At 43.0% G+C, this 11,677-nt stretch overlaps 1 protein-coding gene across 1 annotated transcript in view; it reads right to left on the bottom strand.

Moving 5' to 3' along the window:
* Positions 1-10,016, bottom strand: part of NWD2 (NACHT and WD repeat domain containing 2) — a 315,451-nt gene extending 305,435 nt beyond the window's left edge. Inside the window, exon 1 of the mRNA XM_033947664.1 lies at positions 9,572-10,016. Coding sequence (XP_033803555.1) covers positions 9,572-9,722 — 151 coding nt within the window. The 5' untranslated portion in view covers positions 9,723-10,016. The remainder of the gene's footprint in view (positions 1-9,571) is intronic.
* Positions 10,017-11,677: the final 1,661 nt, after the last annotated feature.

Consider the following 11,677-nt stretch of genomic DNA (forward strand, 5'->3'; position numbering starts at 1 on the left):
TTCACTTGACTAAAAGTATTAGAAAAGCATAAATGACACATGATATATATACAGTATTTACCTTTCAGTCATTAGGAAAGAGGCAGAAATGGATCTTCAAAAGTAAATCTCTGTCAGAGATGGTCAAATATCCTCCGAGCTGACCAGAGGGTTTTTTGTTTTTTTTTGCAGTGAGTAGAGTCCAGACAAATATTTACAGTAATTTGGCAATTTACACAGATCAGAAATCTAGCACAACAATGTACACACATATCCTTGTCTCATTTTGTGTATTGTGACAAGGACCTGGGAATCACTCATCATAAAGAACAGGCTCATTTAAATAATTGTGCATGTGTCTCCATTTTAAGCAAATGGAAACTACTTGTAGAATGCGTTTTTTCTTTAAGAAGTTTGGACTGCAGTTCCCACGAGGCAATGGGGTGTGAGATCAGCAGGATCAAACTTGGAAAAGCCTAGGGAAAAGACTAATTGCACTAATTAGTACTTCTGTCAGCAAGAGACCGCCTGTACTAATTATGCAGTCCTGTGCTGGCTGAGAGAGGCATTTAAATTACGTGATTTTCATTTTACAGGAGAGAGGGGAGGAGGAGACGACAGAGAGGGAAGGCAGATGTTCCCTATGGCTACCAGAAGTGAAATCTCCTCCACCTCAGAAGGGCAGTTGTTGGGGGGGGGAGACTTGAACCCTGGGAGAAGGGAAGAAGAGGGGTTTTCTAAAGCCAGGAAGTCTCAAGACCCCAGAGGTAAGCAAAATGTCAGTGATTGTAGAAGCTTTTAACAGTGACTAACTGAAATCTGAGAAGGGGAGAGCAGTTCCCCTAGTTCTAGAATCTCAAAGGAAAGCAGGAAGAGGGATTAGGAAGCTCTCCCAGTTTAATGGGAATCGCTAAGTTAGAAAAAGAGTACAAAAATCTGCTCAGAGACAAGAAGTGGAGGAGGCTCGTATATATGAATGAAACTTGAATTTTTGAGACACTACCACATTTTTTGAGAGTTTGTTGAGTGCTCCACTCTGTTCCCTGACGCAGGATCGAAACGAGCTCGTTGGAACCTCTGATCAAGTTAAGTGTTTTGCTTGTAACAGCTTAAAGTATAAGAAAATTTGCTCTATGCTAGTTTACAGCAACAAATTTTGCTTTCACTTGAATCTATAATATGCAATGATTGGTTGGTGATGCAATTTTCTCTTGGGGCTGTGGCTCCTTGTTTTTGCCTTCGTTTCTCTGAGCATATTTTTGAATTCTAAGTGTGTTTGTTCTAGAAGTATGAATCTCATCATTACACCTTTTGAGTGATTTTCTGACTTGTGTATGCTTCCCTTTAATCACTCTTCTTTAAGTAGAGTACCAGTTTTCTGGTTTTCCCCATATACCACTGGACTTAGAAAGAGAGTACGGCAGAAGCAGACTGACAGTGACCTGGGCCCTTGGGCAATAAGGGTCATGGGCCCTAACCACCTATCAAAAGTGATTAAATAAGATAGAATCTAGGGGGGAATGCCCCCCCTACTGCTGTAAACCTTTGGGTATTCCATTCCTGGAGTAGGGTTTCCCTGTGATTGAAGTTCAAGCCAGACATGGCTCAGAAGAGGGGTAGCTTAAGATACAGCTTAGGAAAGCTGACTTCTGCAGTGGCTGTGTCTACTCGAAAACCTGGTTTGGTGCGAGGTACAGTGTATACCAGAACCACAGTTCAAAGAAGAGCTTAGGTCAGATGTGATACTAACTAAGTTGGAGCAGCATATTTGAAAGGGAAGAAATAAAGTCTAGGGTAGAACAGAGATAAGAAGGGCTGGAAATTTTGTTGAGGGCAAGAAGAGCCATTGTATTAGCACAAGAACTGGTACTACAACAAACTCCAAAGCAATGTAAGGACAAATTCTAGTCTTTTGTTGTTTTGTTCTATGGATAAATAAAACTGTCACCTTAAGCAGTTTTAATCTCTGCGTTTGCCCATCTGGGAAGGGTCTTGATGTTGAAGCTGCTTGGATGCCCTTCTCCCCATGGCCACTGGGAGGTGCCTTGGCTGTGGCATTTGATGATACACAGAAAAATAAAAATAATCATCCCATTTTGCTATATTTCTTATGGTTCAGTTTATATAAATACCTAAAGAGAATATTGAATTACTGTAACAAATTACGTTGAAAAATATTGCAAACAAAAGACAAAAAACATGTTGAAAGAGTCTGCAGTGCCCTGCACTGTACTGAATGATTGAAGTAATGTGTTATGATTGGAAATAAAATTCCGGAATCCAAGTAATGCAGAAAAACCTATAGGGTTATTCAAGAGACCTGGGTTAAATTTCCAGCTCTATTTCCTGTACCCTGAACCTGTAGAAGATGGAAATATTGTGGAATGGAGCAGTGGCCTACCAGCTAATGAAGTGGCCTGTGATTCAGGAGACCTGGGTTCAAGTCCCACTACAGTTCCTTCTGTCTCTGAGTCAGTTACCTAACTTTCAGTCACCCCAGGTACAAAATAAGTACCTGTACATATGTAAACCACCTTGACCACAGACAATAGTACTTAAAATCTCTTTCCCTATTCACAATTACTGTTTGAGAATCCCAGACATCCCACAACAATAGCATTTACTTAGGAACTAGGAATGGGCAGCCACAAAATTCTAGTTGCCTGCCATTTCCTATGTTGCTTCCATAAGTGTTCATCTTATTCGGTTTATTTTCATTATGTGTTCATAGGAGCAATGTCGTTAAGAACACGTGCACTATTCATAAAGAGTGTGGCGCTGTTTTCCATTATCGTGTATGCACACAAACTCTCTGGAAATTGTGGGCGCTTTTCCACAAATACCTTAGTGCACATGATTGATGGCACAAGAAAAAAACCAACACACACACACACACAATCTTCCTGTTGCTTTTGTCAACAACAAGAAATGACAGGGGATATGTTGTTGACATTTCCTCTGTCATTTCTCTGGAATGCACATTCCTAATTTGTACTGGCTTCTGGAGGGACAGAAGCTTCTTCTCTCAATGAAACGACCATCACTGCAATGGTTGGGCTGGAGAAAGGGTAGGGTGAAGAGATGAGGGGAAGGAATTTACATGGGAAAGGCCTTAGATATCTGCTTAAGAAGACTCATAAATCCTGTGGCTCCAATTAACCAAATTCCGAAAGAAAAAGACCAAGCAAACATCAATCTGAAACATCCAAACCCCAAATATCTGGCATACAGTACATATACCAAGTTAAAACAAAAACCCTGAAGATATCTTTTTTTGCCTTGATAGTTTCCTCTAAGTCCCTCTGGACTTCCAACTTAATTGAATTTGGTATCTATTGGTCTGAAGTGCCAGGATCCTTCATTCAACTTCTAGTCATTGCAGCAACAGATCTCAACCAAAGACTACAAACGCTGGTCCTCTCTAGAACAGGGGCATTCTCAGCCTCGTCCTTGAGACACACATTCAGTCAGGTTTTCCGGATACCCAAAATGAATATGCCTGAGATACATTTGTATATAATGGAGAAAGTGTATAGAGATTTAACTCATGCATATTCATTGTGGGTATGCTGAAAACTTGACTGGCTTGTTGTGTCCGAAGGACTGGGTTGAGAACCTCTGCTCTAGAACTCGGCTAATCTTAGGAAGAGGAACACTGTTTTGTTGGGGGAGAGGGGCAAAAGCTCCTCCCTAACCAGCAGAATCCTGTGGCACAGCCTCTCACTAGCTCCTGGCTCCCCCACCCACTTCCTGGGTTGAGAAGTACTAAGCTATGTGCCAGATGAAGGGGTTCACATTAACATGGGCGTCGGAATGGGGGAGGCCAAAGGGACCATGGCCTCCCCAAAGACTGGCGGTTGCCGGTCGGTTCTTGCCCACCCACCCTCACCCCAGCGCTGTACTTTTAAATCTTTGGGCAGCTTTTGTACAGCATCAACGAGCAGGCATGACCCCGGAAGTAGAATTAAGGGTTCCATGGCAGGCCTGCTCTTTGATGCTGCAAGGCAGATGCCCAAAGTTTTAAAAATACAGCTCCAGGATGGAGGGGGTAAGAACCGAATGGCGAACGACAATCTTTGGGGAGGCCATGGCCCCTTTGAGATTATGAGATAGATTTACATACCAAGAAGGCAGTACATATAAATCTACCTCATGAATATTCATTCTTAATATCCTGAAAATCTCATGGGACCAGGTGTTCCTCAAGGACCGAGATGAGAAGCACTGCCTTAGCTGCTGCCATTAAGGGGCTCTCAAACCTGGTCCGGGGGGCACCCCAGCCAGTCAGGTTTTCAGGATATCCACAATGAATATGCATGAGACATATCTGCATGCACTCTCACTGCATGCAATATTCATTGTGGATATCCTAAAATCCTGACTGGCTGGGGTGTCCCCCAGGACCAGATTTGAGAGTCCCATAATGGCAGTAGCTAGGACAGGGCTTCTCAATCCAGTCCTTGAGGCACACCTAATCCCATCAGGTTTTCAAGATGTCTACAATGAATATGCATGAGGTAGATCTGTATGTACAGCCTCCATCATATGTAAATCCATCTCATGCTTATTCATTGTGGACATCCTAAAAACCTGATGGGACTAGGTGTGCCGCAAGGACTGGGTTTAGAAGCACTTCCATATAGATTGGATTGGATTTATTATTTTTGATTAACCGCTAGTGACATGAGTATTAAGTGGTATACATTTTTAAAAAAATCAAACATATGCAAAATGCATCATCATACAGAAAATTACAATTACATCTTCATATAACAGCAGTTAATAGCCTACAGACTCAATCAGTGGTCTCAAACTCAAACCCTTTGCAGGGCTTCCTTTTGGATTTGTAGGTACTTGGAGGGCCTCAGAAAAAATAGTCTTATTAAATAGTCTTTAATAAATGTCTTATTAAAGAAATGACAATTTTGTATGAGGTAAAACTCTTTATAGTTTATAAATCTTTCCTTTTGGTTAAGTCTTAATAATAATATTGTAATTTATAGCTAAAGAGACGTTTGATCAAGAAACTGTTTTATTTTACTTTTGTGATTATGATAAACATACCGAGGGCCTCAAAATAGTACCTGGCGGGTCGCATGTGGCCCCAGGCCGCGAGTTTGAGACCGCTGGACTAAATCAACAAGTCAAAACCCATCAATAATCTGTAGCACCCTATTCGGAACCTGTAATACCATAATATTCCTGAAACAAACTATCTTTAATAACTTTCTAAAAGCTAGATTGGACATATCAACATAAAACTCATCAAATAAAGAGTTCCACGAGGCAGGACCGACATAAGAAAAAGTTCAACTTCTAGTCAAAGCAAGTTTGACCTAACCAAGACTAGGTAACAGAAACAATTCCTTTTGAGAGAAGTTTAAAGATCTCTGTGGACAGGATTTAAAGAACTTGTTTTGATAAATACACCGGAGACTTTTACATGTCACGTTTTAAATACCATGTACAACAATTTAAAGCATCCCACATAATAAATACTCTTTAAATGCACATTACTAAACATCCTACCTAAAATAGTATTGAATATTTCTGTACTCTTTGGTTAGGAGCAACCTGAGATATGGTTTTTCCTAGCGACGTTCCCCATTAGCTTTTCATTAAAGAAAAAATTATTTTAAAAAGTGGCTATTGTTATAAGAAATGAACTTTAACAGGAGCTAAAAGTTGTTTGATCTCTAACATTATCTAAGATTTTTTTTTAAAAATCACTAAAAATGTCCTTGTTCCTATCTCTTTCTGCCTAACTCTACTGGATCTTATACACTTCTCCTTCGTCATTCGCGGGGGATATGGGCAGAACCGGACAGCGAATGCCAAAAAAAACGTGATTATCCGGCTCTGACCCACCCCCACCTCCCTGCCGCCTTCCCGGCCTTACCTGGTGGTCTAGAGACTATGGGAACTCCCAGCCGCCATTTCCTGATGGCGATCTGCACGGGGCAGGAGCGTAGGAAGATCACTCCTGCCCCAAAAAACCTCTAGACCATCAGGTAAGGCCGGGAAGGCGGCAGGGAGGAAAAAAAGATGGATTTTTTTTTTTACATTAAGACTGTTTTTTTTATTTTCCCCCTCCCCAGAAAAAAATTGCGATTATATGAAACCGCGAGTGCAGGAACCGTGAATGGGGAGGGGGAAGTGTAATATTGTTTATTATCCTGCAGGCATCGAGGACCAGGTTCTGCAAACGGCGTAGTTATCAGCAGCCACCTACAAAAGTTGTTCCGCTTGTGTATCGATCACATTATGGCACGGTTTGCAGAATCATGGCAACATCAAATGTAGGCACTGGAAATATAGGCCAGGGTTTTACAAGCCTACATTTATGGCATCTATCAGTAACTAGAATCGCGTCTACAGAGGAGCAATGTCCAATTCTGGCGCAAACCATACCTAATTTTGTTGTAGGCACCAGTACACCCCCTCTATTGACAGGGGGAAGGCACCTCCAGTTTTAAAAATTACTTTTTAATTGGTTTTAAATTATGTAGTCAATTACCGCACCGTTTATCATCAATTAAACTAATTAAGTTAGGAGGCGGCTACTGCTGCCTAACTCAAGATGCGGATTTGAAAACCAGGCTCTCACTGCCTTAGACAATTCTGTTCAGACTGTTGCAAAGATTTAGGGCTCCTTTAACGAAGCCGCGTTAGCGGTTTAACGCGCGTAATAGCGCACGCTAAACCGCCAGCTGCGCTAGCTGCTACCGCCTCCTCTTGAGCAGGCGGTAGTTTTTCAGCTAGCGCAGGGGTTAGTGCGTGATAAAACGTTGCGGTGCGATAAAGCCACTAACGCGGCTTCGTAAAAGGAGCTCTTAATTAAACCATACTTTTCTTTTATCTAGAAAACTAAAATATGTTCTTAGTTGTCTTAGCTCAGGGATCTCAAAGTCCCTCCTTAAGGGCCACAATCCAGTCGGGTTTTCAGGATTTCCCCAATGAATATGCATGAGATCTATGTGCATGCACTGCTATCAATGCATATTCATTGGGGAAATCCTGAAAACCCGACTGGATTGCGGCCCTCAAAGAGGGACTTTGAGATCCCTGTCTTAGCTGAAGTTTTACAGTAAAATATGTCATCCTTTATCACACTAGTTTTGCAGGATTTTGAAGAACATCATTAAATAGTGCAATACTTGAACCTTTAACAGCAGAAATTACACCCCTCACCTGAAGACAAATGTCTAAATGTGGCATAAAGGATCAGATGGATGTTCATACCAAATTCTTCCAATTTGCTATTTTGGAAACAGATGTTGTAAACAGATTTCTATGGTGCTTGTCTACAGTGCGTTTAAATCTCAAAAGGACAGGTTTAGAGCAGTGGTCTCAAACTCAAACCCTTTGCAGGGCCACATTTTGGATTTGGAGGTCCTTGGAGGGCCTCAGAAAAAAATAATTAATGTCTTATTAAAGAAATAACAATTTTGCATGAGGTAAAATTCTTTATAGTTTATACTAAACTAAAACTAAACTAAACCTTAGGTTTGTATACCGCGCCATCTCCACAAGCGTAGAGCTCGGCACGGTTTACAGGGTTAGGTTGAAAAGGAGTTACAATGAAGGATTATAGGAAAGGATCTAGGAAGATAAAGAGGGACAGGGAACCAAAAAGCGTGAAGTGTTAGATTTTTGAAAAGAGCCAAGTTTTCAGGTGTTTGCGGAAGGATTGGAGGGAACTTGAAACTCTGAGCATCTTTCCTTTTGGCCAAGTCTTAATAATAATATTGTCATTTATAGTTAAAGAGACATATGATCAAAAATCTGTTTGATTTTACTTTTGTGATTATGATAAACATACCGAGGGCCTCAAAATAGTACCTGGCGGGCCGCATGTGGCCCCCGGCCCATGAGTTTGAGACCACTGGGTTAGAGGCATGGTTTAGGTGGAAGCTTAACCCCCCTCTTACCATCCCCTCCCTAACCCCAGATCCTACTTTTCCCTCTCTTGGAAACCTTCTCTGATCTAACGTTGTAACCCTTCTTCCATAACTCTTTTTGTAATCCGCTTTGAACCGAAAGGTAATGGCGGAATAGAAATCTGTAATGGAATGTAACTAGGGCGGGCTTATGATTTGGAAGGGTTTTTGCTGTTTTTTATTTTTTTTTTGCAATAATCAAACATATTAGAAAATGTCCAGGACACAGTGAAAAAGTGCCTAAAAGTGCCCAAACTGACCACATGACCACTAGAGGGATGAAGGCATAACCCCCACACTCCCCCTAGTTGTCACTGACCCTCTCCCACCTCCAAAGATATGAATGAAAAAGTACATATCTGCAGGGATCTCAAAGTCCCTCCTTGAGGGCCACAATCCAGTCGGGTTTTCAGGATTTCCCCAATGAATATGCATGAGATCTATGTGCATGCACTGCTTTCAATGCATATTCATTGGGGAAATCCTGAAAACCCGACTGGATTGCGGCCCTCGAGGAGGGACTTTGAGATCCCTGGAAGGTTACCAGATTTTACTTTAGTATAATCCAGACACCCTAGACCCGCCTCCAGGCTCGCCCGGTTTCACCCATTCCAGCCTCATTATGTCCCCGCCCCCAATCCCACCCTAGCTTCCCCCCCCCACACACACACACACTACCTGCTATTGCCAGGCAGGAGGGCATCCGCGCATGCTCAGATGCGATGCAATGATGTCATGTTCGCTACTGAATTTTTGTGCGTTTTCTGCAAAACGTCCAAACTCAGATTTGGACCTCATATCAAAAATACTCCGCAATATCACCCAAACTATAGTTCTGGATATGTTACTTGATTTATAGAATTTTACAAACTGCATCTAAGAACATATTACATTCTTACTGAAAGTTTTACTGTATAAGTATAAATCTAAAAATGAATATATTAATGTGTTTCTTTTTAAGCATGCATTTTAGAAGATAATAGTGCATAGATCAAATTTTAGGAACCTAGTAAAACACATGTTCCAAATAAGATACAATATGTTAGAGTCCAAATATATAATATAGAAAACTTAGCTCCATTATCCCCCCCCCCCCGAAAATAAAGTTACAAAAGTTTGATTCAGAATGAAAAAACTTAGGTTTCAGGATCCAAGGATGATGATCGACAGGGAAAGAAAGGCAATCGTCACCCCCTTAACTATGACATCAACTATGAGCTTTAGTGAACCAAAAATGGATTACACACAGACAAAAAAAAAACCCTCCAGTCAAACGAACAAATAACAGGAAACATAAGAAACCCCTTTCGTATTTTTGCTATTTCATAAGGACCTAGTCCTTGCAATCACATTTTCACAGTAAATAATTAAAATGATTGATCCACCGTCATTAAAACAGTAGATTTTCAACAAAAACAGCCCCCCCCCCTTAACTAGGCTGAAGACCTCAGACATTTGAAAGAATGAATAAAACGCAGCGACACTAAGTTCATCCCCAGCAACCCTCCCCCCCCCCTTTAAACTTCCAGCAGACTTGCATTTCTCAGGTAGAAGTAGCAGATCTCAAAACGGATCGCTGCTGGCAATCGCCGTGGTCAACTGGTCCCTACGGTCGCACAGACACCCCCGCTGGCATTTCAGAGCAGCCTTACCTTCAGGGTTGGCGCTGATGAACACTCGCACGCTCTTGCCCGTCGGGACGAGATGAGCCGGGAGAGCCGCCAGGTTCCCGCAGAAAGCCGCCCGGCGAAGCGCCGAATCCTTGGGGCAGGGCAGCCTGCTGCCCGCTCCGGCTGGCCACATGTCCCCAGCCTCCTGCTCTCACAAGTCTTCTCTCAGTCTCAGTAGAGATCCCCCGCCCCCAAAAGTAACAAACAAACAAAAAAAGCTGCAGGAGCCTGGGCTCAACACGAGCCAAAAGGCAGAGGAGCGGCGAGGGCTGCGCTCGCCCCCTGTCTGCAGGGAGCGGCCATGCGGATCGCAGGCTCCGGCGCCGAGCCTCACTGCCCCGGCCCTACCTCGCGCCTCCTCCTCGTCTGTCTCTAGCGTCCCCTCGACTTGGGTCTCTGGGCGCAGCTCTCTCGTGACGCTCGCGCGTTCCTTTTCTTCTTTCGCATGGGTGTCTCTCGTCGCGGCCTCCCTCCCCCCCCCCCCCTCCGTTGGTGGCAGCTGGAGGTCACGGGCGGGAGACGCAGGCTGAAGCCCCGGATTGCTGTCGCCGGTTATCCATCCGGTCCGGACGCCGCAGCGTGAAGGCTGGGGCAACTTTTTTTTTAGAGCGTCTAAGGCCCCCCCCCCCTTCTTTTTTTTTGGTTTTTCCTTCACGGGTTTTCTCTTGATCTCCGATTGCAGTTGAAAAGTTCGCGAAAGAACCCCCCTCCCCCTCTTCACACCTTTAAGTGCCGAGCCCCCCACCCCCACCCCCTCTCACACCCTTTAAGTGCCGAGCGAAGGAGGAAAGTGAGCGAGCAGCGGCGGGTGCTTTAAGGACCGCAACAGATTACAAGGGTTGCTTTGCAGTGGTTTTGTCCGGTAGCTGTTTCAATGCGGAGTCCAAATCACAGTCTCAGGAGAGAGAGAACAAAAAAAAAAACAAAAACTAATTTTTCATTCCCTGCTTGAGCGCAGCCGTAAAATGGGGGGAAAAATGCAGGAGTTTAGCATCTTTTCTGTATGCTGCAGAAGCGGTAAGAATTGCTCGTCGGGATAAAATGGTGATTGTCTTTTAATTGAATGAAATGTCCTTTCCAGGTAGCTGGTGCAAAATGCCTGGAGTCTCCGGTTTTCTCCCGCTGAAAAACGAGAGGAAGAACAGAGAGGAAGAAACTCTTCGCCTTCTTCCTCATAAACTGGTCCTTAACGTGACATTTTTATAGCAAATACACATCGCCTTGAGCCATTTGAAAAATAACAAAAAAAAAAAAAAAAAACCCAACCAGTTCAACCTTTTTTTGGTTTCTTATAAATGTTGTATGTGTGATCGTATGCGGACAATCAAACGGATCAGACCCAAGAAAGATTAATAAGAACTGTCAAAGGAGGGAGGGCTAAGAGACTCAAAGGAAAATCGAAGATCTTTTAAAGAGCATCCTGGAGAGTGGCACCAATGAAAAATGCAAAAGGTTGTGGTGTCTGACAGAGCTGCTTTATAATCCGGAAATTTCTTCCTAGCATTGCACTCTGGAGGGGGAGCAGCTCCCATATCTTCTTTTTTTTCTCTCTCTCTCTCTCTTTCTCTCTCTATTCCAGTGCCAAGGACTCAGAAGGCAGGTCCTGGTCCCAGCAAGAGACTGTTGCAGTGTAGGCGGTGGATTTTATCAAATCCAAACAGCTCAGAAGCCTCCCAGAGAGATGTACCGGGGGGCTGGCAGGAAACCAACTCGGAGCACACCGAGGCGGAAAGATTAAAAGAAAGACTTGAGCTGATTTGGCAGTCTTCCCTAGGGGACATATCATGCAAAGTCTTTGTTTTCTTGAGTCGGGAGAGGGTAGTAGGGGTCAAGCGAATAAATCTGCCTTTTTTTTTTTTTTTTTTTTTTTTAAACAGCGAATCCTGCAAAGGGTGAACTCTGCATGCAGAATGGATAATAATAATAATAATAACTTTATTTTTGTATACCGCAATACCACAAAACAGTTCAGAGCGGTTTACAGGAGAAGAGACTGTACATATACAGCGAAGATACAGAGAGTTAGTTAAAAAGTGTATAATGTAACCAGTAGCAATTACAAAATAATCCAATAACAATTACAAGGGA

The sequence above is a fragment of the Geotrypetes seraphini genome, chromosome 1 (assembly GCF_902459505.1).
Source record: "Geotrypetes seraphini chromosome 1, aGeoSer1.1, whole genome shotgun sequence".
NCBI lineage: Eukaryota > Metazoa > Chordata > Amphibia > Gymnophiona > Dermophiidae > Geotrypetes > Geotrypetes seraphini.